Source organism: Alligator mississippiensis, chromosome 2 (genome assembly GCF_030867095.1).
Source record: "Alligator mississippiensis isolate rAllMis1 chromosome 2, rAllMis1, whole genome shotgun sequence".
Lineage (NCBI taxonomy): Eukaryota > Metazoa > Chordata > Crocodylia > Alligatoridae > Alligator > Alligator mississippiensis.
The window spans coordinates 279,658,955-279,684,121 of NC_081825.1; the positions used below are offsets into that span (position 1 = coordinate 279,658,955).

General features: G+C 38.0%; 1 protein-coding gene across 5 annotated transcripts in view; it reads left to right on the forward strand.

Annotated features, from left to right (window-relative positions):
* The window catches only part of PAPOLA (poly(A) polymerase alpha), a 70,641-nt gene that overhangs the window by 27,979 nt on the left and 17,495 nt on the right, over nucleotides 1-25,167 (forward strand). For all 5 annotated transcript variants that reach the window (XM_019481614.2, XM_019481613.2, XM_019481612.2 and 2 more), the window contains exons 7-15: nucleotides 4,010-4,121; nucleotides 5,612-5,701; nucleotides 5,804-5,942; nucleotides 7,290-7,362; nucleotides 9,040-9,160; nucleotides 10,103-10,187; nucleotides 14,945-14,998; nucleotides 15,915-16,034; nucleotides 18,375-18,484. In XM_019481614.2, the coding sequence (XP_019337159.1) occupies nucleotides 4,010-4,121; nucleotides 5,612-5,701; nucleotides 5,804-5,942; nucleotides 7,290-7,362; nucleotides 9,040-9,160; nucleotides 10,103-10,187; nucleotides 14,945-14,998; nucleotides 15,915-16,034; nucleotides 18,375-18,484 (904 nt within the window). The remainder of the gene's footprint in view (nucleotides 1-4,009; nucleotides 4,122-5,611; nucleotides 5,702-5,803; nucleotides 5,943-7,289; nucleotides 7,363-9,039; nucleotides 9,161-10,102; nucleotides 10,188-14,944; nucleotides 14,999-15,914; nucleotides 16,035-18,374; nucleotides 18,485-25,167) is intronic.

The following is a 25,167-nucleotide window of genomic DNA, read 5'->3' on the forward strand; positions in this document are numbered from 1 at the left end:
TATCTTTGGAAAGCAGCCTTCTCACTTTTTATAATCAGCCTGTTGCTGATAAGGTACCAGTTTGCTGGGATCTACAGACTTCTTATCAGACTTTCAACTGAATTGGGTAAATCCAAGGCCAGGTGATTTAAGGAATACAGAGCCCTTAGCACAGAAATACGCCCCCACATTTAATTCTTTTGAACCATGACACTGTTTCTATAACTTAGTTTAGCCCTGGAACATGCTCCCTTTTATTCCTTCTAGCAGGCTGATTTTATTGTACGAGTCTGGGAGTGGGGAGCAATCCCAACTTGAGAAAAATTCCTTGTTTTGCATCTAGGAAAATTTCCCTTCTGCTTTAGGAGTTGAGTAGCAGATCCCTGCCCCACAGCTGTAACTGTTACTCTAAGGTGTGGCTGGTATTGCACTTTCTGTTCTTTTACCAGGTGAATTTTACATGTGTTATTTGAAAGAGGTAGACCAGTGGTTCCCAACCTTTTTAGACTGCGGACCAGCATATTGCAGACCGGAAGTGACTGGCATACTGCAGACTGGCAGCCAACCCTTTTTTATACTCTTTATACTCACTTTTATACTCTGCCAGTCCGCACTATGCTGGTTAGGGGAGCGTGAAGCAGACACTATTCGGTTTGGATTTGGCCTGATTCAGGGGACAGTGATTTGATTTGCTGATTTGGATTACTGTCCTGATTCGATTCGACCAAATCTGAAGATTCAATTCTGATAATCAGTGATATGGCCATAGACACAGCTTTATATTTTTTTTCTGTGTACCTCGAGGTACCAGGCGTGGCTTGTGAACGCTGAGATGGTGGGGCAGATGGAGCATGTCATGGTGGGGGGGGGGGGGTTCACCTGCATGCTCGGTGGTGGACTGGAAGCTGTGTCTACAGCCGACTCATCGCATGTCTCTGAATTGATTTGGAGGCTTCTGACTTGATTCAGAGAGATTAATGGGTCTCCTGATTTGATTTGGATTCGGCCACCGTATTGGGCCGAATCTCCTCCGAATTGAATAGGTGACTGAAGCTTCGTACGCCTTTAATGCTGGTCACTTCTGGACTTCCGGTCTGGCAGCCAACCCCTTGCAGCCTGGGGGTTGGGAACCTCTGATGTCAATTGTTTCTTCTTTAAAGTTTCTGTTTGTTTCGTTTTTCACTGAGATAGTTGTGCTGTCCAGAAGGTAGGTAGGCTGAAGTGCTCAATCTATACAGACATTGGGGAGCCAGGTCAAACTGACATGCTTCCTCTTCCAGTAAAGTGCTTATTTTTTCCCCTACCCCCCATCCATGGTCTGTCAGCAGCCTAAGTGTAAAAGGAGGCCTCTATATATAGGTGTGATTCTAGATCACAGTTCAGTGTGACACTTGCTTGGAATACCAACAGGCCTCTGTTAAACATGGTTAAACTACCCTTGGGCATACAAGTAAATAGAGAAGGTGCTCCTTTCATTTGTACTGGAAAAATATTCTCACCAGCAAAAGTTTTAAGGGAAGGGTCTTAGTTCTGCAGCCTAATAATGCCAGTGGAGCCTCTGGACTTCCTGATGAGATCAGTTTCCTTGTTTATCTTGCCTTTTACTATGAAGATGTTTACAAAAGGGAAATTTCTTATTTCTTGATTTTTTTTATTTATTTATTTGTTTATTTTCATCTGTGAAAGGAAAAAAGTAGAAAGCTATTTTATGTATGACTTTATTATTAAACAGTAATGTTCATAAATGTTTTTCTGAAATTTTTGTCTAGAGTTTAGTTTTCATGTCAATTTCAAGCCTGAAAATCAAACTGTGTTTTCAACTTAATTTAGATGAAGGCAGAATTGAAAGCTTAATACAATTATCAGTTTCTAGGAAGCCACTAGGAAAGACTTTTTTTTCTTTAACATTATAATAGTGTAATGAGAATTTGCTTTTAGAATATAGACTGTGTAATAGAAGTCTCCTTTGCATGGTAGATTGAGATATATCCTTTGTGTCTTCTTTTTCAAATTACTTTTGAATTAGAAACTTTAAAATAGATGGTTGAAACTTCCTTGTTTGTCCTTTGATAGTTTTTAGGTGTCCTTAAACTGGCTGTAGGCCTCCATTGTCTGTCTTGCTCTTAGTGTGATAGTCTAAGGTATTTCACTTAGGCTAGGAGAAGCATGTTGTCAGGTATAATTAAAATTTAGCCTGGGCAAGTAAAACTCAGTGCTTGACTAACAAAATCCTAAGATGTTCTTTGTATCCTTGTCATATTAACTAACATCTTCCATCTGAGGTTAAAAATACCAACTTTGCCTCCCAGCTTAGTTTCCTATGAACATCATCAGTGAAATGACATTTGTATCCTATACACAGCACTCAAAGTGTGGAGAGATGGATTTTGGTTCTATCTTTGCAAGGACCTCTTAGAATAATAGGATCTTAGGAAAGTAAGGTTGAAAGGGATCTTAAGAGAGAGTCTAGTCCATTTCCCTTTTCAAGACAAGATCTAAATTATTCCTGTTTTAAGTTTAGCTGTTATATATGGTGTATGGTGTAAATGGTCAAGTTGGCTAATTGTCAGTGCAAGAAATAGAAAAATTATGGCCAAAATTATTTCCTTTGCCTGTATCTATTTCAAATCCTTCCTGATCACCACTTACACACAGCTTGGTACACAGTCCCTAGGTTTTATATTTTTAGATGCATGTTTGTAGTCCCTTATACTGTTGGCATCTTGACACAGCTTGCCCCTTAATGAAAGTCCAACAAGCTAATGCACTTTGACTTCACACTTTAGTGTATCTTGTCAATGTAGTCACAACCTTTATAATTTAAAGCTAGTGCTCTACTACACTGGGTATGTGTAGAGCCAAATTTGCCTGTTAATTTGGAGTACTTGATTTCCCCCTGCCCCCATGGAGCACCTGATTTTTGTGCGTTTATTTTTATTTTTTTTGATGGTTTGCCAAGATTTCGGACCTAGTCTTGTTTTCTCATCAGACACATTTAAAATTCATAGTGCTTCCCTTGGAATTCATGGCAATGATAGATGTACAGATTTAGTTGCAAATAGGACACTTTTCAGTACCAGTTATGTCGTTTTTCCTTGGTTCAGACCCAGGCCTCATACAGATGTTCAGTTTCTCTTGGGAAAGTTACTGCTGTCCCAGTAGAAAACACAAATGTACAGATAACTGTGCTTTTTCTCCCAGGGTAAGAAAAGCCATTCCAGGAGAAAAATAATCTGGCAAAAACCAGGGTTAAATCACTGCCAGGAATGTTTTTCCTGGGACAGTGAATATCTGTACATGCCCTAGCTTTTTTCAGAAGAGAATATAGACCTTCAGCTTTTCCCTCTTTCCCCCAAGGAGACAGTGTGTCACTTGCTGGTCTCTGCTGTTTCAGAACACTCCCCCTTGGCAACTTCCATGCTGTGCTGCAGGGAAGTACAGCCTGATGGAGGGCAGTCTGTCAGCCAATCAAGACTGCCCTATGCCCTGCTGCTATCTGTTTCCAGGCAGGTTAAGGGACTTTGCAGAGCATGCTAAAGTATCTTTAGGGCATTAGTATTTTAGTGTCTTTATACATGGCTCTGGGTAAGTTTTTTCTGCCATGAGAACAAACCTGAGAGAACTCTCCCACATTATTTGAATGTGTAAACACAGCCCCAGTTTGCTTTCAGCCTGCCTTCTGAAAAGCTAGGACAATGTTTGCATATCTGTAGCTTGTTCCTTAGAGAGGCTATCAAACATATGAGAGAATTTACTGAAAGCTTTGCAAATAGTGTGTTTTCTTTACCTTATCTTTTCAAGGATTCTGTGTAGGTTTCAGCATTCCTTCATTCTTTCTTGGAGGATAGGGGGAGCAGCTAAGTGCATTTCTTTAATAGTCTAAATTAAACTCATTTAATCTGAGAGTGCTTAATTTGTAGGGTGGGATTAATAATGCAAAAGGGAATAAACAGTTTTTCACTGGTAATAAATTTAAATGAGTGGTAACTTGAGGGAGATAATCAGTCATTTCTGTGGGTTTTTTTTCTAGATTGATATTTTGTTCGCGAGATTAGCGCTGCAAACTATTCCCGAAGATCTAGACCTTCGAGATGATAGTCTACTTAAAAATTTAGACATTAGATGCATACGAAGTCTTAACGGTATGTGTATCTGTGGTTTGTTTGTTTATTTTGTGTATACCTTTATTTGAGAACTGATTTAACTCTCGAGCTAAATCATTCATAACAAGAGTTATTATATTATTGAGCTGAGTTACAAAGTTTAACTGAACATCAAGTATGGATGCAAAAGAAGCCTAACATTTGAAAGTCTCCTTGGTTCTGGGGGTAGACTGGAAATTCTGACTACCTCAAGTACACTAAAAAGTAGGGTTGGCAAGCCACTCAATTGACCAGTCAAATATTGTCAATTGATCAGTCATTTGACTGCATTTTTTTGACTGATTAAAGATTACAGCAGTTTTACCAAAAAAAAATAAATAAATTTGTAGTTTTTTTGACAGAAATATGATTTTTAAAATTGTTTTTGACACATTTTTAATGGAATTTTTTTCCTGTATATTATTTGCAACAGTTGGCAACTTTTTACAATTTTTGACCAGTCAGTTGACCAAACTTTTTGACTGGTCAAATACCCATCCCTAAAACTTTAAATATAAAAAGACTATATAACCAGGACAAGGATGTTTGTCCCAGTTGATTCTTCAGTCATATGCAACCTTTGAATGTTCCTCTGTGTTATAACTTTCTCTTGTGTTGAATTTCTTGAGAAGGGGCCTTGAAGCACTTTAGTGTTCTGCAACCAGCTTTCTCACAGTCTCCAACAACACTTCCTACCATTTGTTAAACATTACTGAAGCATTTAATATTGATGGGTTTATAATGCCATCCGTAAACTTGAGACTTAGCGCCTTGCTCAGTTATTGATAGACCTACTATCTCTCAATATGGTTCTAAAAATTTGTTCTGTTACAAGCAAGGTGTCTACGAAAGCATAAAAATGTTGTTTTCTAATTGATAGGTCATTTGAAGTTAATTGGGTAACACTGGAGTTTTATAAGAATTTGCTCCTAGTTTGAATCTATAACTTTTCTGCATTTCACATTTCTCTCGTGACTTCATAACAGAAGTATGGGTACCTCTCTTCTGATGTGCTTTTTTAAATACAAATTAAGCGTTCTGTTCAAGTGCAGCATAGTTTAAAAAAGAATAAGTCAAAATGCATTAAACGTAGTGTTTAAGTTCCAGACAGCTAGTGATAAGAATATTAAATGCAAGAGGCAAGGATTTTTGTTGATTATCTTTATTGGACCATCTGCTTAGTGTGGAGAGACTTGGACATGCCTTCAAATGCACTTCATTCTTCCTCAGATCTAGGGAAAACTAAGGGACAGCAAGTACTAAAAGCAGTCTATGTGGCTGTGAAATTGGAGAAAAGAAAAATTCCTGGGGATAGCAGACAATCAAATAACTAATCCTTGCTTCTCATGCATCTACAACATTAACTCTAACACTACCAAAAATATTAAAGCTAATTTCTTGTACTAATTTTGGTAGCATTAGGAGTGGGTTTAAAGATGCACGAGTATTTTTTCTTAAGTATTAGAGGTAATGTGCTTTCTTTTGCCCAGGTTGCCGGGTGACCGATGAAATTCTGCATCTAGTACCAAACATTGACAACTTCAGGTTAACACTGAGAGCTATCAAACTGTGGGCAAAACGTAAGTAATACTGTTGCAAAATATTCTTAAATTCTTATCCCTACTTGAGACTAATATAATGACTAACTGTTTTCTTTTCTCTATTTCCCTTTGCATCAACAGGCCACAACATCTATTCCAATATATTAGGTTTCCTTGGTGGTGTTTCCTGGGCTATGCTAGTAGCAAGAACTTGCCAGCTTTATCCAAATGCAATAGCATCAACTCTTGTACATAAATTTTTCTTGGTATTTTCTAAATGGTATGTTAATTTTAGATTACACTAAAATAAAATTGTTTATAGACACTACATTTTAGTCTTGTTTCTATGACATTTCTTCAGCTGGTACCAAGTTAAGTAGGTAGCTCATAAAATCTTGCTCTCTCTGTTTCTGGTGTCAGTGAGTTGTATATGACCTTTTTTATTAAATTTATTCCTTGAAGTGTAGAGTAAATAGGCAAAACATATACCTTGCAGAGGACAATTTGAATAAAATTTTCTTGAATGGGACAATATGCACAACAGACCTACAATCACGGGATAAATTATTTGGCATTCCATATGAGATGCTACAATGAAAATAGACTTTGTAGAGTCCTTGTTCAAAGTTATCAGTACCTTTAATTGAGCACCTCTGCTTTTGCTTCCAAACATGAAAATCGTTACTATAGTTTTACTGTTATTGAGTCCAGTGGCTTTTTTTCCTCTCTGGCTATACTATTTATTGGTAATTTAATTTTTAAGTAGTTAATTGACTATCACTTGCTTGTTCAGCAAATCAGTTGAGACCTCCTCGCTATAATGCAATTCCTACACTTTTTAATTATGGTCAATCTTATGCACAATCAATTAAGAAGTTGATTGTGCATTATTCAAGAACGTAAATGCACAAATAATATTGGGGGGAAAACATTGCAGGTATGCCATGATAGTGTTTTGAAAAAACTAATTTGGCTGTTAGACCATTTAAAGTATCCCTTTACTGGCTTCTACTGTCTATAGGAAAATAGCTGTATTCACTGGGGAGCAAGGGCATCTTGAAGAGCAGTAGTGTTTCATTTAGAAAAAAGTATGTTCCTTTCTGCATGCTTTTTCTTTAGAAATCTGAATGGGAAAAAATCTTGATTAATGCATGCATTTTGCAATTATTAATCATTCTGCAGTCTGGCCTGTTCTTTAGATTTTTCCAGGAACAGCTAGCATGAAGACAACATTAGTATTAATTTTTACAGACAGGACTTCTTTTGATTTATGATTATGTTGGAGGAGCAAGTTTAAGGAGTGTGCTGATGAACAAAATAAATATATATATATATATATATATATATATATATATATTTTTAAACACCTTAATTAAGAGTCCCAGATAATGCCTTTTGGTGCATCAAAGAACATAGTTATAAACTGTAGTTGTGTTGGTCTTCAGTTTAGGAACCAAGAACCTCTAGTAGACTGATCTGTTCTAATTTTTCCTTGAGAACATATTTCAACTCTTGTTATTCCATGAGACAGAATGAAGAAATATCTCATTCAAAAAAATTGTATGTTTAACATAATATATAAATGGTATCCAGTAGTCTTATTCAGTGCTACAATCTTTTTAAACAGGGAATGGCCAAATCCAGTGCTATTGAAACAGCCAGAAGAATGCAATCTTAATTTGCCTGTATGGGACCCAAGGGTTAGTGTATTATTTTTTTCCCCTATAAATAATTCACGCTGTACAATAGAGAAGTCAGATGTTTAAAGAAACCCCAGGTAAATTTTGTTTTTAGGTTATAAATGAATTTGACATTTGAGCATTACATTTTTAATGGTAGCTATAATTCTCCTTCAATGCATAGAACAAAATTAGTTTACATCTTGTAAGTTGTCCACTTCTGAAACTGTGTAGATTGCACTATATCTGTGGTTCTAGCCAATTTCAGCACTAAGTGGTGTAAATAAACACTCCGTATATAACTTGTATACAAAAAAGCTATATGCACAAAAACGGTTTTGGTCAACTTTTTGACTTCATGCCAGTCCTCACTGACTTAGGTGACTTATTTAGGACATTTTACTTCTAGAATTATATTTTAACTGCTGCAGTTCAGGTGTTTATAAATACTGTATTTTGAATACTGAACTCCTTACATTTAACATTAATAAGTCCTTTTGTAGTTTGAACGAAGGAAGTGTGTGAGTTTTTTGGTTTGTTTTTTACTCTGCCTTTCTTTCAGTAATCACAATGTTGACACCAACTCATAGTATCCCTATTATTTACGTTTAGAACTTTAAAAATGAAATCCATTTAGCATCTCGGAATAACTCCTGTATTTAAGCAAAATCCTTGTTCTTTAAAGTATTGGGCGGGGGCGGGGGGGAGTCTTAAGATACAGAATGCTATTCCTCCAGTTGACCAGGAGGAGCCATTTGTAGTTACTCATTTGGGGAGAAATTGAGTAGTGTTTTACTGCGTGAACTTTTAAAATATTTTTTTATACACTTGAATAAAAGTCCACATTTAAATGATGTCAGGCTTGTGGTGTAAAGTAAAATTAAAACCATGCTCTTAAGTTACCCAGTTGTTCCTATTGTAGGAGTTTGAGGTCAGCGTGCGATTGTTATAAAACGGTATGTGCTGCAATGGCTAAACGGAGCAGGGTAAGATAAGGATAGGGTTTCAACCTTAACTTTAGATTTACAACCTGACAAAAGACAAGATCACTAGCCTAAGGCTATTTAAATAAAACTTTTTTCTTTTCTTTTTTTTCCATCTGTGGTGGTGCCTCCCTTTTTGTTTCTCCATGTTTTGTTCTTATTAAAGGATACTTTAACACACGTGCTGCTTCCCTTGGGATGCACAGAGCAATTTCTCTTAGGCTGGCTCTTCATTATCAGCAGTCTTACAGGAATAAATCGGACAGTATATTTTAAAGGGTCCCAAAGCAGCCATTTCTCTGAAGGTGCCTAGTGTTCAAGTGGTAATGAGGTACCAGTGGTTGTGTGATTGCAGGTTACCATCCACACCATTGTTTTGTGTGTTTTTTGTTGTTGTTGTTTTGGGTTTTTTTAACCATTCGATTTGAACTATTTTTGGCCTAGTATTGACTGTCTGGCATGCCAGTGGGTTGTGATCTTTCCCATTCCAGCTGAGTCTGGAAATAACTTATTTTTTTATATAGGTTGCCTGTCAGAATATGTGAACAAATTATCATGGAGTATTCTAAACTTCTGTTCACACTCTTTAAATCAAATAGGTCTGTAAACTCAGATCTTGTGTTACATTAGATTCATTTTAGCAAAGGGAAAAGTCCACATTTTTTTTTATTTTATGTATGCTTGAAGAAAACTGATTGGCTGTTGTTATATATAGGTAAACCCCAGTGATAGGTACCATCTTATGCCTATAATTACACCAGCATACCCACAGCAGAACTCTACCTACAATGTGTCCGTTTCTACACGGATGGTCATGGTTGAGGAGTTTAAACAAGGTAAGTATTATCTTATGCTCTTATTCCGAAAGGATTTAAACAGTTCCATCACAGGTATACTATTTTTGAGATTGCTGATTGACCCAGGAATCCTTTCCATAGTGCACACAGTTATTCTTTAGTGCTACATATTTTGATCATCCGTCTTTCAACTCAGCAGAATGTTTATATAAAAAAATCTATTTCTTCCTTCCAGATACTCTTAGTTGCAAGTGGCTTTCTCAAGCATTTAGTTATCTTTGTAGGCTGTTCTGGTGACCTTATGAGCTACATTGCTATATGACAGATGATATTGTTACTGTGTCACTTTTTGGTAGATACTAATAATGCTAAGATGGCAATGTGCTTAGCTCTGTAAGGGAAATTAGAAGAGCATTGCCTTGCCTCACCCAAGTAATATTTCTGACAACTAATGCACACCTACTGAGAAAGTATTGTTGATAAATACAGGTGATAAAATGTTGATGATTTTCATCAACATGAAAGCAGGTCTCTTCCCCACTACAGTTTTCATTCACCCAAAACAAACCCATTCACTAGAGATTTTAAGCTCTGTGAGGCAAACCTTCTGTTTTCCTTCCTGGACTGAGCACACTTCCTCTGAAGCATACCAGAGAAATAATTCTCTTGTGTATTTTAAACCTCTACTAAATTAATCTGGTCCACTTGCATTTAATCTTGCAATCAAACTTAGTTTTAAAATTTCACAGTACGAATAACCAGTAACCATACAAATAAAGTACACGGAGTTAGTTTTATTGAAACAATTCCTTGCAATCAGAGAAGAATAATTTGCCTTGAAGTAGCCTCTACTTAGTAAATCACTGTTTTCAGGGTTTATTATTATTATTATTATTATTATTATTCATATTATTATTATTATTACGGATACTTGCTACGGAACAGCTGTGAAAAAGCCTTAAATGTGTTTTTATAATTCAGGTCTTGCTATCACAGATGAAATTTTGCTGAGTAAGGCAGAGTGGTCCAAACTTTTTGAAGCTCCAAACTTCTTTCAAAAGTACAAGTATGTATTTTATGGCATGGCAGAATGTTTAAGATAAACCCATTTAAATTAATGATTTTTAATAGCAAAGGTGTTTATGCCAGCATAATTAAAGTGGCTGCACACTTCCATTAGAAACCCCTAAAGTGTCTTAATGGTTTTCCTAAAAAGACCGAAAATTGTTCTCTTCTGAGGGCCTTTCCCCCAACTGAGAGATCAGGTGTTTTCTTTCCTATAGGAAATTTAAATTATTTAATTGTACACCATTTTTCATTTCTGTAGTGTAATAGCTCATGACCAGATATAAAGAATGTTATGGGGTGGCTATAAATGATTTAAAAATGAAAATTTTAATTTGACCAATTATGAAAATGTTTCTCTGGCGGAAATGCCCAACTTTTAATAGGGAGGAGGCATATGATGTATCCTGTTTTTAAATGAAGCCACAAGCAAAATACTTAATAAAACAGCTGTGTAAAATAGATATTTAAGATGAATACCCACTGAGAACCATGGATCTGTCTTTTGTTACAGTAATATACAGCATAATTGTGGCAATAAGATTCCTCTAGTACATCTGGCACTTCATTCAGCACAAGTGTACTTATCACTAGCTTTTCTTAAGAAAGCTTGGTCAGAGCTTCAGAATATGTTAGTCTCTACTGCGTATATCTTAATTTTAATTATGTAATGCTTTTTACATTAAGTAAGGCACTTTTAGAAGTCTTCATTGTTTTTCAAATGTGGGGTTTTTTTTAAGAAACATGGTGGGGGGGACCTTGACACTTAACATTTTAAGGGTTTCTAATGGTACATGATGGTGGGGGGGAGAGGCTTGTTTTTAATGTATATTGGGTTTGCTGAAGTTGTACTCTATATAATAAATATGGATTATTCAAATGGACTACATTTTATTTGCCCTCAATTGAAGTATTGTTGGAGACCCATTTTGAGTAAAGATTAAATATTTTCTACGCCAATGTTCCTTTGCTGGGTGGTTGGTTATGTACAAATCTAAATAACACTGAAATATGCAGTTCCCCCATTAAAAAAAGCCTGATGACCATCATGATGTGTCTGTGTTTTGTTTCAATACTTTTTTGCATGATTAAAATCTTTAAAACATTTGATAATCTTTTATGTTGTACCTTGGAGATTCAATTTAAAATCTCATAAAGTCTCCAAAAGTTAGGGTTTTTTTAATTCTTTTGTTTGTAGTCCCTTGTTAGCAGTATCAGCTAAGGCAGCTGATATATTCCCTACTACTTTCCTTTGTTTATTAAATCCTTTCAAAATGAGGGGTGGGGGATCTGGGAGCAGCAGACATTTACCATTCTAATTTACGTGAAGTAAAATCTCTAGTATACATCTAACCCAACATTGTGCACCAGTATCGGTAATTGCAGCATCACAACAATGGGATATAATCATTACCAGCAACATGTGCACAAGGCTGATAGGTGCACAAGACTGCAATAAAAAAAAAAAAAGTCCAACTCTCTTTATTTCTTGAGAGGGGTGGTTCTCCGAAGCCTACTTATCAGAACTGTCGGAGCTTTAACTTTTAGAGCAGTATTTTTTAAGATATTAGATTAAATATTGGTTACTTTTAATAATTAAAAAAAAATCAGCACTAGGAAAATGAATTTTGGCAACTTTGATACAGTCTCATCTGAGAACTAGATTTTTCTCCTGTTTGATCCCCATATACATCAGAGACTTATTAATACTGATATATAAAATAATAGTTGGTTCTGTGCAGAAGGAAAAGCACCACGATCCTTACCTTAGGTTGACAGCTTAAAAGAATTAAACAGATACTTTTATCTTTTCCCTTAAATGTTTGTGTATCACTTTTCATAGGAGTTACTACTGTAAATCTCACATTTGTGGTAGAATAGACTGAATTTATTTGTTATCATTAAACAAAGAAAGTGAACTTGGAATATATGCCTAGCTAGAGAAATCTGGAGGGTACTGTACGTGTAGCAATACAGTGGGGTTTGAAATAGATTGTCTGATTTGCCTGATTAATTAACAACAAGCATTTCCAGCTGGGAGGTGTAAATCTCACACTACTTGTACTTGGTACAATTTTTCCTTTTTTTCTAAATTAGAAAAGATTTTCATCACTCCTGGGTGTAGTCATAAGAGTGAAAAAATAAATAAATAAATGCTATCACGGCATAACATTTTCAGTGTAACATTACATGATACTCAAATGTCTCAGACTCATTTGAACTCTAAAATAAACTATGTATGATGGATAATAAAACAGCTTCTTGATGTAGTGTATTGCAACACTGCCCTGTTTAGTAATGCACATCTGTGTTAATAAGTAGATACCCCTTTATAAAGTTATAGACTATTTGAGTCTTTTACGTGCAGTATATCTTAATAGGACAATTAAATCAAAACTATATTTCTAACATATGGGAGGCCATATATTATATAAGAACTTGGAATTGGACCCCTTCAGTTATGCATTACAAAATTCTGTTCCAGAAATCATGAAAAATGAGATAATAGTTGCAGGGGGGGAGGAGGAGGGTTATATTCAAGATGCTAGTAAAAACTAGAACAGCCTACTAATTAAGGTTTTTGTGGAAATCTGTAAATAAAGGCCTTTGTTCAGGAAGGGACATAAGGCAGGAAAACTATTGCAGCTAAAATTTCAAATATAACAACAAGATGGGAATTTCATTTTATGATAAAAAGGTGCCACTGAGTTAACCTTTCTTTTTAAAGAAAATTGAAAACGATAGTTTTTTTTCTCTTTTAATATTTAGCAATGGGACTTGTAACATTTAAAGTATTTTTCTGTGAGCCATCAGTTGCTATAAATTGATGTTCCATCATTAAAACAATGGACATTTTTTCATTGCTTATTATGTAATAAAAACAATACTAGATTAGTTTTATACCCCTTCCCTATATCCCTCTTTTCAGTTTTGTGTTTACTACCCCTTTCTGAACGAACAGGCCCAGTTAAATATCAGCTTTTATAAACGGAATGTAATTATATCTGATCACCTTATCAGTAACAAAGCAGTCTTTACTAATTTCAGATTTCAGTTGCCTTTAGCCACATCTAAAGGCCCTCAGAAGAAGCATTTTTTTTTTCCATTAACCAAATAGAAAACAAATCTTTTCAAATATGTCTTCCATTTTAAATCTGTAACTAATAAGCTGCCTCTGCCATTATGTGAAATTCTCAGGATGTTGTGTAGAAGTCTTAATGGGCACCAGCTATTTTTAAATTAATATTTTAATAAACCATACATAAGGACAAATCAGTATTCAAATTGCATAACTAAAATTCAGATAAATTAGGATTAATATTAAGCAGAATCTCATTCTTAAGGTTTGCGAATCTTTGTGCAAAAATATTTGCTAATTTCAGGGTTCATCTCATTTCTAGTGGGGGGGCAGGGGATGGAGTTAATAGAGGGGGATTTCATTCAACAAAGATACACAAGACAAAAATGTCAGCGTAGCCAAATGAATCATTAAATAACATTTTCTTGGCCATTTAAAAACAAAAAATCATCTCCTTTTATTTACCTGTGTAGTTAGTAAAGTATATTTCAAGTTACCCTTTTGGATTAATAGGTGTTAATATTTCTACTCAGTTTCCACATATCTCTAAACAATGTAAATGTGGAAATCCATATTTATTGATCTGTTTAGTTTTGTGTTGGTTTCATGATTTGTGGACCTAGAATGCTAGGAAATCTCTTTACTACAATTTCACTAGTTTTTAAGTAAGTTAACTAGGTCTGTGTGTCTGTATATGTAATATGAAATATACTAAGATACAGTTTAAAAAAATCTGACCCCTCTCCCCCCCCCCCCCCCCCCCCCCCCCCCCCCCGGACCCAAAATGCTGATAACATGATGTTTTGTGAATAATGCAAAATGGGGTTACTTAGTTTTTAAAATGGATTACCTTCCACTGTCTTTACAAGTTTGGGTCTTAAGCCTGTTAACTGTGTAGCTCACTTCCCCCTGCATCCCCCAAGATTTTGTTGAATTTGAGTTTGTTCCATTAGTTTTAAGGCGAATTAAAATAAAAAGACTTAATTCTGTTCTTTCAGTTATTGCTCAATTACTTTCCCCCGCTCCCACTGCTCCCCCTCCTCCCATCCCCCAATTTTAAGCAAAATTGGAGCCAGAACTTTTGGATTTGACGTTTTTAAACTTTACTTGACAGCTGCTAAGTATGATGATGATTCTAGGATACTGCTGAGACTTCGGGACTAAAGGGAGAGGAAACACGCTTTAGAAACCTTCAGAAAAGTGTTTGAATTCAATCTTAACATTGTTTTAAGCTACCTTTCATAACCATATTTACCTTTAGCATATGCTAATTAGTTATCTAGCTGTAGTTCCATCAGAAATAACTCGGTTATGGCCAAAATACCTTTTTTGTTTGTATAAATTGACTATTCAGTCCCTAGAATGAGCAATTTGAGAGAGATTCTTATTGTAACGATTCTGATAGTCTGCTTTAAAGATTACTCTCTCCATACTTTTATTACCAGGCATAGGTGTTTGCAGCTGTGGTTTGCAATAAGTTGAAATATCTCAAACTATAATTTGGCAACATTCAGTCTCTTCAGGGGTTAAGCTATCTAGTTTTATTATACAGTACCCGTTTTAACCTTTTGATTCCTTTGTTTCTCGCTTCATAAATTAAAAGTAATGATGTTTTTATTACTTTGAGTGTTCAGTGTCAGCTGTATAAATAGAATAGTATGTTGTCTTTATCTCCAAAGGCATTATATTGTACTTCTAGCAAGTGCACCGACAGAAAAGCAGCGACTAGAATGGTGAGTATTATGCTTGATCTTTAATTTTTTTTAAAGAAACTTCCCGTTTCAAAGTACTCTGATGCCACAAACTGTGGGCATGTCTTACTATCTTACACAGGTTTTATGAAAAAAAAATAAAGTTGAAATTTGTTTACACATTTTAAATTTATGAGCATAATCTGAGAGTTAATAATTAAACGGTTGCATTGGCCATGTTTATTCTACTTAAAAATGACCTGCAAAAAACTTCTAAAAATTGGCTGCATGACCGTATTTGCTTTTAGTATATGCCGAAAGTCTGAATATGTAGTTTGGAGGTGGAGATCTTAAGTTTCTTCTAAAAACAAAACAAAAAAATCTTTCCCACCTTCCCCACACCACCATCCTCTCTGGTTTTGTTATAACACTCTTTGGGGTTCCCAGGTGTTTGTGAGGAGTCTGTTCACACTCTATATGAATTTCTAGGAAGTGGTAAATCTTTTTATTAAATACATTTTTCCATGTTCTTTAGGAGTTAGAGTTAATGCATGTATTTTGTTAATAATTCTTTTAATTCTTTTCAGTTGTTCAGCTTTTAATCTTTCCTGTTAGTGTATACTTTTAGTCCTCAGGTCTAGCTAATACATAATCATTGCACCCAGAAAGTCTTTTACTATAAACTCATCTTGGTCACAGGTGGTTTGGCCCAGGTTTATTTTGAATTTCAAGACAAGACCTCTATAGTTCAATTAAATGAGCTGCATTGATTTTGGGGGGTGGGGGCTATTAATCTGAATTAACTTGTCTTGTGGTTAAATATTAGTTATGTAATATTTCCTAATTGTCGGAAACAAAACATATATTTTGGGTTTTTTTACCCAGTGGCAAAGAGAGTCTTATTTCTTTGGTATTGAGGTATTAATAAAAACTTAACTAATATGTAGCATTCATACAGGGTGGGCTTGGTGGAATCAAAAATTCGTATTCTAGTCGGAAGCTTGGAGAAGAACGAATTCATTACACTGGCTCATGTGAATCCTCAGTCATTCCCAGCACCCAAGGAGAATCCTGACAAGTAAGCCATCTTTTTTTGCTTCTTAAAATGTTGTCCAATTCTACTATATACATAGCTGTACACTTGTATCAGCCTACCTAATTAACAGTTGTATATTTTTTTCTGATGCAGATGCATTTTTAATGCTTTATTAAATGCAGGGGTAGGCAACATTTTTTGGCCAGAGTGCCGAAAAACACCATAATGCCTACCTCGGAAGGTGCTGGAGTGCCGGCATGGCAGAAACATAAAATGGGGGCAAGGGGTACATGGCAGGATGCCCTGCTTCTGCCCCTTGCCCCCCAGCCCTGCTGCCCCCCAGTCGGGGCTCTGGCTGCCAGCAGCTACCCCGCCTCTGGGTAGCTGCTGGAGCCCTGGCTGCTCCAAGCAGGACTTGCAGCTGTCTGCTGGAAGCAGCCTGGGATCCCAGCTGACAGCAGCTACCCAGAGCCAGGGCTGCTGCAGCTGGGAGGCTCCAAACAGCTGTGCTGGGCTCCGGCACCAGCTCCGCATCAGTGTGAGCAGGCGTGCCTCGGAGTGGGCAGTAGGGGCGGGGCCTGAGGCAGCGCAGCTGCGGTCTCTCCCCCACTCCTGGCATGGAGGTGATGAGCTCGGCACAGTTGTTTGCAGCCAGCCCACTGCACCTCCGTGCCGGGAGCCGTGGAGAGACTGGGGCTGCGCTGCCTTGGGCCTCGTCCCACTGCCCGCTCTGAGGCGTGCCTGCTCGTGGTGATGCGGAGCTGGTGCCAGAGCCTGGCACAGCTGTTTGCAGCCTCCCAGCTGCAGCTGCCCCGGCTCTGGGGAGCTGCTGCCAGCCGGGTTTCCGGGCTGCTCCCAGCAGGCAGCTGGGATGCTGCAAACCCTGCTCGGAGCAACCTGGGCTCCGTCGCTGGCAGCAGCTTCCCAGAGTCAGGGCTGGCAAGCAAAATGGCCTTCGCGTGTCACGCTTGGCACGTGCGCTGGGGTCACCAACCCCTGTACTAACAAAGTTGTCTCCAGAGACTGGTTGCATAGGTAGGTATCCCCTCTTCTAAAAATAAGTCTTGCATACAGATGAACTGGTATAGCAATAGGAAATTTTTAAATGAAGCACAGAACACACTGCACACCATTCTTGAAAATACTACTGTTGATTGATGCTCAGTTTTTGTATTGCAGTTTGGCAACTAGAGTATCAACTTAGTCTAAGTTGGTAAGCATAGTTTTAATTCTGTAGTGGCTCTGCAAGGCAAGCCATAGAGTCAGGCTGACTTAAGTGACTAGATTTGAATTTTGAAATACATATGTAGTTACTGGTTTTGCTCCTTGAAAGACCCAATGACTAATTTGAGAAATTCCAAACAGAAACCTGTAGGAAAGAAGGAAGTCCATGATTTTAAGAGTGATTTAAAGTAGCTTGAGTTTGTTTTACTATTTTGCTTTCCTGACTCTTAAGAATGAACTGACTGGGTATTTCCCTAAAGGTTATTACTCTGGGTTACACTTAATGTTCAAACCTCATTAATATTATGTAGGTCAAACATGCATGATCAAAGAGTTCTTTATAGCAAATTTGGGAAATAGTCTAACATCACTTGCATTGTTCAGTCCATAAATGTTGCCATCTTAATGTATCATTTAGTTCTGTTTTGTAAGAACAGTTTTGCAAGTCTTTAAAATAGACCCATCTCCTCTGTGGATTGTAATGGCCAATTATTTGTCCAATAGTGGGATAATCTATATAAGCAGTGCTTGAAAGAGATTGCTTACTAGTAGCTTTATGTAGTTTTTAATAGATTTCAAATATAGCCCCTTAACAGTACTCATTCTCTTCAGCTTCAAGGGGTTTTCAGCATTCTTAAGTAAAAAAAAGGAGGGCAGTTGGGGCCCAAGGTCCACTGCTTTGGTGGAATCAGAATGCATATGTGGCCCCCAAGACTTGTTAGAAGTCTCTGAGTTCATAGTGCCGAAGAGGTGTGTTCATGTTCAGCGTGATTATTGTAGCTTGTTTATATAGATTATGATGAGAAGGTAAGTTTGAAGTCTTTGTGTATAAGCAAACTAAACCTGAGAATTAAAAAGCAAGCCTTGATGTTTTATACTGCTTGGCTTAAACTGACTTTTTGAAAAAAGTCAGTGAAACTGACTAGTAGGCAGTTTAAACAAGCTGTCAGTTTTTTTTTTTTTTATGATTTTTCAAGCACCATTTGGATTCTTAGATATTTTAAATGTGTTATACCTTGGCATCACTACCATGAAAATATTATCATATATAACTACAGTTAGATAAAACATGCAATATGAGTAGTATGATTGATATTCATATTTTTTAATTCAGTGTTTTACTAAAATATTACATGACTTTTTTGTGCAACTTTGCAGGGAAGAATTTCGTACAATGTGGGTGATTGGGTTAGTGTTTAAGAAAACTGAAAATTCTGAAAATCTAAGTGTTGATCTTACATATGATATCCAGTCTTTTACAGACACAGGTAAGCTTGATTTCTCTAAAAGTTTAAAAATACTGATATATTTGTGCTAAACAATTTTGGCTTTGTTTTAAAATTTTTATTTTATTTACTTTTCATAGATGGAAGTATACAAATCTTAGTGTTTTTTGGTTAAATGTACAACAAATTAATACCAGCGCTTGCTTGAATGACTTCAAATGTTAAGTCTGGGATGATGTAATTGGGGATGGTCCTGCTTTGAGCAGGGGGTAGGACTAGATGACCTCCTGAGGTCCCTTCCAGCCCTAACTTTCTTTGATTCTGTGATTTTTTTTATTTTTTATTTTTTTTTTAAGGCCAGGTACCTAGGCACATGTGGGTGCAAAATTACTTGCCATGCTTTCAGAAATTATTTCATGAAGCATGTCTTCAAAATATATTATATATTGTATACTATATATTGTGTATAGCTTTTTAACACCACGCACATTTTATTCTCTTGCTCAACTTGACATATTATATATGGTGTGTGTCAAACATGGGCCACATCTGGAGGATGTGGCTGGGAGGAAATGTAGGTATTTAAAAAAAAAAAAAAAATTGCAGTCTAAGGTAAAATACAAGACCATTTATAAATGGTATGTTGGGATGTTTGTCACAATGCAATGCCAGCTTTTAGTTTAATTTAGACATTAAACCATTTTGATTGGACATCTGTATGTAGTATGTTCCTTTTCTCCCTTAATTGCTGTCCCTTCTTCCTAAACAAAAGAATAAGGGAGGGTAGGGGGTTGTTGAGCAATTTAGTTTAGCTTTCATAATTCTTCTGTGCTTTGGCAAGCAAAATAAATCTGAAAATATTTGGCATCTCTGTATGTAAGTAAAATCCATTCTTATTCGAGAGTAAATTGCTTTCCCTGTCCCAGTATAACTAAAATAACTATCTGACTAATGACTGAGTGATACATAAATCCCACTTGTTTGATTTATTGATGGTGGAAATCGGTGGCTTTTTAGGACTACCTGGGTTATTCAGCAGTGGATAATTGAACAGCTCAGTGGTGAAATGTAACCTCAATTCAAGAAACTTCCTGTAACTGCTGCCATATTAATTTCGTATTGAATTGAAGCCACATACTTCTGACTTCCTCCTAGGCAAAATAGAGTACTGTAAGGTGATAGCATATTCCTTACTCGGTAGTGTTTAGCAGGAATACTAAGCCAAGTGGTTCTACAAAGAATCATAAAAATGTAATGCTGAAAGAGACCTCATAAAGGTAATCTACTGCATTTCCCTGCATTTTGGCAGTCCAAGTGCATCTAGGTAAACCCTGAGAGATGTCTGACAAACCTGTTCTTTAAAAACCTCCAGTGAAGTTGTTATGGTCTTCCCTCCCTACCCCCACCCCCTCTCTCAGCAATCTTGGGAGCCCCAGCTTTGTCTGGTCTCTAAAGTCAGCCCAGGTGTGGCTTATTGACTAGGCGGGAGTCCTGGCTCCTCCTTACTCTTGAAACCCCAGTCACTTACCCCTTTCTTCCCCTCTGGTTATAGCCTTACCTTGGGGAACTACCGTCCAGTTCACTTTGACAGGGCAGTGTCCTCTTTTCAGAGGGGAAAGGAGTGCACCCAAGAGTCCTCAGCAAGGCCAACCATTCCTTCAATAAAGGAATTTAGTGGGGGCAAAAACCACACGGCAAGAAGATCCTGCTTCTTCCAAAGGGTTAAATGGTACCTGTGTGCCTAATCCTCCATGTATGGTTCTGAACCCTATAAAACCAGTTCAGCTGTTTTCTCTCCAGGTTGCATAGATTTGAGTACTTGAGTAGATTTACTGTTTCCAGTCTTCAGATTTCCCTGATTCCAGGTGGTCACTGCTGTTTTTTTCCCCAGCTGCTCCACTGATTGTAATGCTTACCTCCATGTTTCTTCCCGGGATTTCTCCCCACCATCGCCACCAAATAATGTGTACCAAGCCCAACTGAAGCATCACCACAACTGTTCAGTTCCTTGTTGATTTGATGGATCTTTTGTCACTTAAGCCTGCAATCCTGTCTCTTAACCCCTTTACCCTTTGTACAAGTTATTCATGGAGGCATGCAACATTGCTGCAACACGAACATGTTTAACTCGGGCCCCTGGCAGACATTCTATTAAAGGTGCGATAGGATCTGATCCACAGTTCGAGCAGGACTAGTTGTGGAGGCAGGCAGGGGCACATGCCCTCCTTGACTAAAGTGGCACCAGTCACCCATGGTAGGTTGGTGTTCAGATCCAAATCATTCCCTAGTGCTGGTACAGGGAGAGCCTGAGATCATAATCCCTGGGCTTCCTCTCCACTGGCAGTTAGTAAACCAGGTGCCTTGTGCACCTGTCTCAAAGCTTCAGTCAGCTGATCTGCTCTTGAGGCCGGAAATGGGAGTCAGCTGATCAGTGCTCCCAGCCTCAGGAGCACATTGTCGCCCTTTACTTCAGTGTTTTCCTGAGTCTGGCTGTACCAGTCAGCTGATTGGTACTGGCCACACATTCAATTTAAGGCAATAACGTGAAAGCATGGCTATGTTACTGTTTGAGACATGATTAAATGGTCAGTCATGTTTTAAGTGTAACATCTACCAGGCACCCCAGAAATATATCAAAACTATAGTCTGGCACAAAAGGACACCTTCACAACTTCCCTAGGTACCTGTTCATTCTCCTTACAGTTGAAAAAAAAAAATCCTGATATTTAGCCTACATTTTTCCCAGTTCCGCTCCCCACCAATACACTGGACCTATCCTGCTTCTTTTGTTAGGTGTGAATTCACAACAAAATTGGGGTTGCCATACTCTCTCTCCTCCTCCCCCCCCCCTCCCCCTTGCTGGGGGCTGCAAAGCATGGCAACTATGTAGAGAAATAATATGGTCCAGTAAATAATCATTGCACACAAAATAGTTTCATTTTGAATTTGCTGTTATTTGTGAGGCATTTCATAAACTAACATGCAGAAATGTTGTGCATATTTGATTTGCAAATAGAATGATATCCATGTATACAAGTAGATGGACTTCCTTTTGGGGATGTCACATTCTGTAAGATTCCTGAATATATTTTTCCAGCGAGATGTCCTTATTGCCAGTTTCTACTTTTTCTATTGTCTGTATTTAGAAGCATTTTAGACTTCTGAGCTATGTCAGTGCGGATGTTTCCTACCAATTGGAGAGAGGAGATAAAATAAGTTATTTCCTTGACACCATAAATTCGTTTTCAGCTGATATCATTTTCTCCTACTTTAAATCATTTAGACCATATAGGTTTACAAACCCAAGAGAAATTTGAAAGGAAATTTCAGCTTCTTACTGTTGATCACTTTACATTGTTATGTACTGTCATCAGCTATTCTTATTATTTGTATTTACTGGAATGTCACTCCATGGTTGAAGTTTGTCTTGGATTAATCTCAGTAACTCAACTAATCTGAATATGCATACAGTAATTTAATTCAGTTAAAAACTTTTGTCATGTTCCAATTTCAAGTGCTTTTGCTTGAGCCTATAGTTAATGTTATCTAATTACTATCTCTGTGGAGTGACACATTCTGTTACTTTTCTATTTTGTTTGACTTCTGAGGAGAGGCTGAGGGAACTGGGCTTTTTTGGTCTAGAGAAGAGAAGACTGAGGCGGGGATTTAATACCAGTCTTCAACTACCTAAAAGGGGGGGTGGGGTTTAAAAGAGGATGGAACTAGACTGTTCTCAGTGATGACATGACAGAACAAGGAGCAATGGTCTCAAGTTGCAGCAAAGGAAGTTTAGGTTAGATATTTTCTTGCTAGGAGGTTAGTAAAACACTGAAACAGGTCATCCAGAGAGGTAGTGGAATCTCCATCCTTGGAGACTTTCAAGACCTGCCTAGACAAAGCTTTAGCTGGGATGATCTAGTTGGAGATGGTCTTGCTTTGAGCAGGGGGTTGGGCTAGATGACCTCATGAGGTCCCTTTCAACCCTGATTTTCTATTTGTATGATTTCAGGGTTTTTGGTATTGTTTTCTTTTCCAGTGTTGGCAAGAACAGAACAGTTCAGCTTTCTCCAAGAATTAGATTAGAGGCATAGTTGTTTGCTACTTAAATTTATTTGGAGAGGTCTAATGCTTCTAGGGTTTGGAATCAAGATCTCATCAAGATGGTCCTGAAGTCTGGGTGAGTTATAAGTGCTTGGAGGCCTGTTCCTAGATTAGGGATTGGCAACATATGGCCTGCAGGCCAGATCCGGACTGCAGAGCCTCATGATCTGGCCTGCAGAACTAGGAGGTCTTATTGTTTCAGCAGCAAGGGGGTTCACCTGCACCTGTACTGGGACCTGGCAGTGATGAGCTTCACTGTGAGTAGGTGGTGGCTGGGAATTGCATCTGCACCACTAGCTCTTCCCACTACCTTCTGACTGCAGTGTAGATGCAGTTCCCAGCCATCCACTGCTGAAGCACTTTGGCCCCTGTCAGTTCCAGCCCATGGATACAGCCCCTGGTTATTCTCTGCCTCACATTGGCCTGAATTAGAATGAACTGCATGGTAGTCAGTGGAATTTCTGTGCTGTAAAACTGGTTTAGCTAAGAGGGGCCCAGATGGTTCAACGGTAATAGAATAACACTGATGTTGTGCCCCAGCTACCTAGGCCCCCAGGTGCAAGGTAATAGTGATGATCCTTGTGTGTCATTATCATGCGTATAAGTGCCAGCCATAGATCAGGCCCTCGTTCTGTTTGGCTAGTGATTCTCAACCAGGGGGCCACGGCACCCTGGGGAGCCACCTGTTCATTTTACAGAGTTAAGCAGATGTACTCTGAGTCCAGTGAGGGTTACCTTGAGTCCAGAGCGGTTGAGAACCATAGTACTAGGCAGTTAAAGTAATGATTGTTCTATAGGACTTGGATACCTAGGAGACTTCCTTTCCTTGTGTCCCGCTGTCACTGCTGAGCTCTGTGGGTCACTCGTGATCCTGATGGTTGGAACTTGGCATTCTCAACTGGGGGATCCATCTGCTCCCCTTGTGGTCATCCAGACCCTCTATTTAGTGAGCTTCCAGGTACAAGTTGGGCCTTCTGGTTTAATGAGGTGTAAACTAATGGCGTGTGAATCATGGCACTCTGGGGCATTTCTTTATTACACTGTTTTCCTACCTGGTGTTTTGTGTGTGTTCTGTTGTATGATTTGCTTAGCTTGTTTTGTTTATTTTATGTATTTTTAAGTAGTGCTTACTTGTAAAGTCACAAGGGTTGGGGGAACTATATTTGAGCTGTCCATAGTGACTTCACAGATTGTGAGTACTTGTGTAGATTAGTGGGGTTTTTTTGTTTTTTTTTTTTACCATATACAAAATACTGTATGTTTATGTGAATGTTGACTAAGGCTAAGAATTAAACTAGGGGATTTTGGTGCTTAAAGTTTATCCACAATATCAGCTCAATCAGGTTGTACAGCCTATACCTTTTATAGAAACATTTGTAATACAAGCGACTTGGCGACTGTTTAATGCCAAGTGCTGGGTGGTGGTTAAATAACCTGTCAATCTCTAGGATGCCAATGGCTTTGTGCAGAAGAGCATCTCAGAGGGAAGTATTAGTCTGACCCCTAGCAGAAGAAATGTTGCCAAAAGGTTGTACAACTGAAGTCTACTCCGTTATTGGGTAGACAGGGATCTTTAACCCTGGTTTGGTATCCAGTCTAGGAATGCAGCCCCAGTAGATGGACAAATAGGTCATCTCTTTTTACTCTAGCAGCTCCTGCAACTAAGTTGGTTCTAAATGTGCTGGCACCTGCCTTTCCCTTGGATTAAATCAGCAAGGCCAAGGGGATGTTGGTGTGTGGGCAGTGGTCTCCATATAGGGTTTGGCTTTATCTTTCAAACAAGGGTTACGTTCAGTGAGCTGATGTCTCACTTGGCACAACTCTGTTATCTTGCAAGACAAACTAATGCCTACTATTACAGCTTCAAAAGATTGCGGGATGCTATCTGAAGTCCCCGTACACCCCATCTGCACTTGGTGTGATCCAGCTTAGTAAAACTTCGCTTAACCTGCTGGCTTTACTAAGCATGCGCTGAAGCACACAGAGTTGTGTAGAAAGGATAATAAAACAGCTGTAGCATCAGCTTCCACTGCCACACTTGCTTTACCCCTTACCTTGTAAGCTAAAGGGATATTCAGTTTCCCCCTTTCCTCAGGAGGTGCAGTGTAAAAGATGCATCCCTAGATAAGAGGGATTACAAATAGGGCTTTTAGTAACTTATGCTTTCCAAAGTTTGAAAACAGCCTAGTGTAGACCCTTGCACACACAAAAGTTCTAATTTATGCAGTCTCTACCAAGTCTTCTGGGCTTTTCCAGGGCTAAGAGTTATTGGAGTATTCCCTTTAACATGGGACTTTAATTTAGCCCTTTTGTGCATATGCATTTTAATAGTCCCTAATTACAGCATCAGTCTGTTTGTTCTAAGGGCTCTTCATTTATTCACTGTGCAGGATAAATAGGGAACTTCTTAACTGCTTGTAAGAGATCACGTTTTTAGATCTTGATTTGGGATTCGGGAGAGTTGATTTAATTTTAGCACTGCCACAGCCTTGCCTCTAACATAACAGAAAGTGTGTTCTGCACATGCACAGGAGGGCTGAATTAAATTTGCATGGGTCAACTTAATTGTCTGATTTTTCTGGCTGGAGTACTTGATATTTTTCTTCTCCATATGTAACAATAAA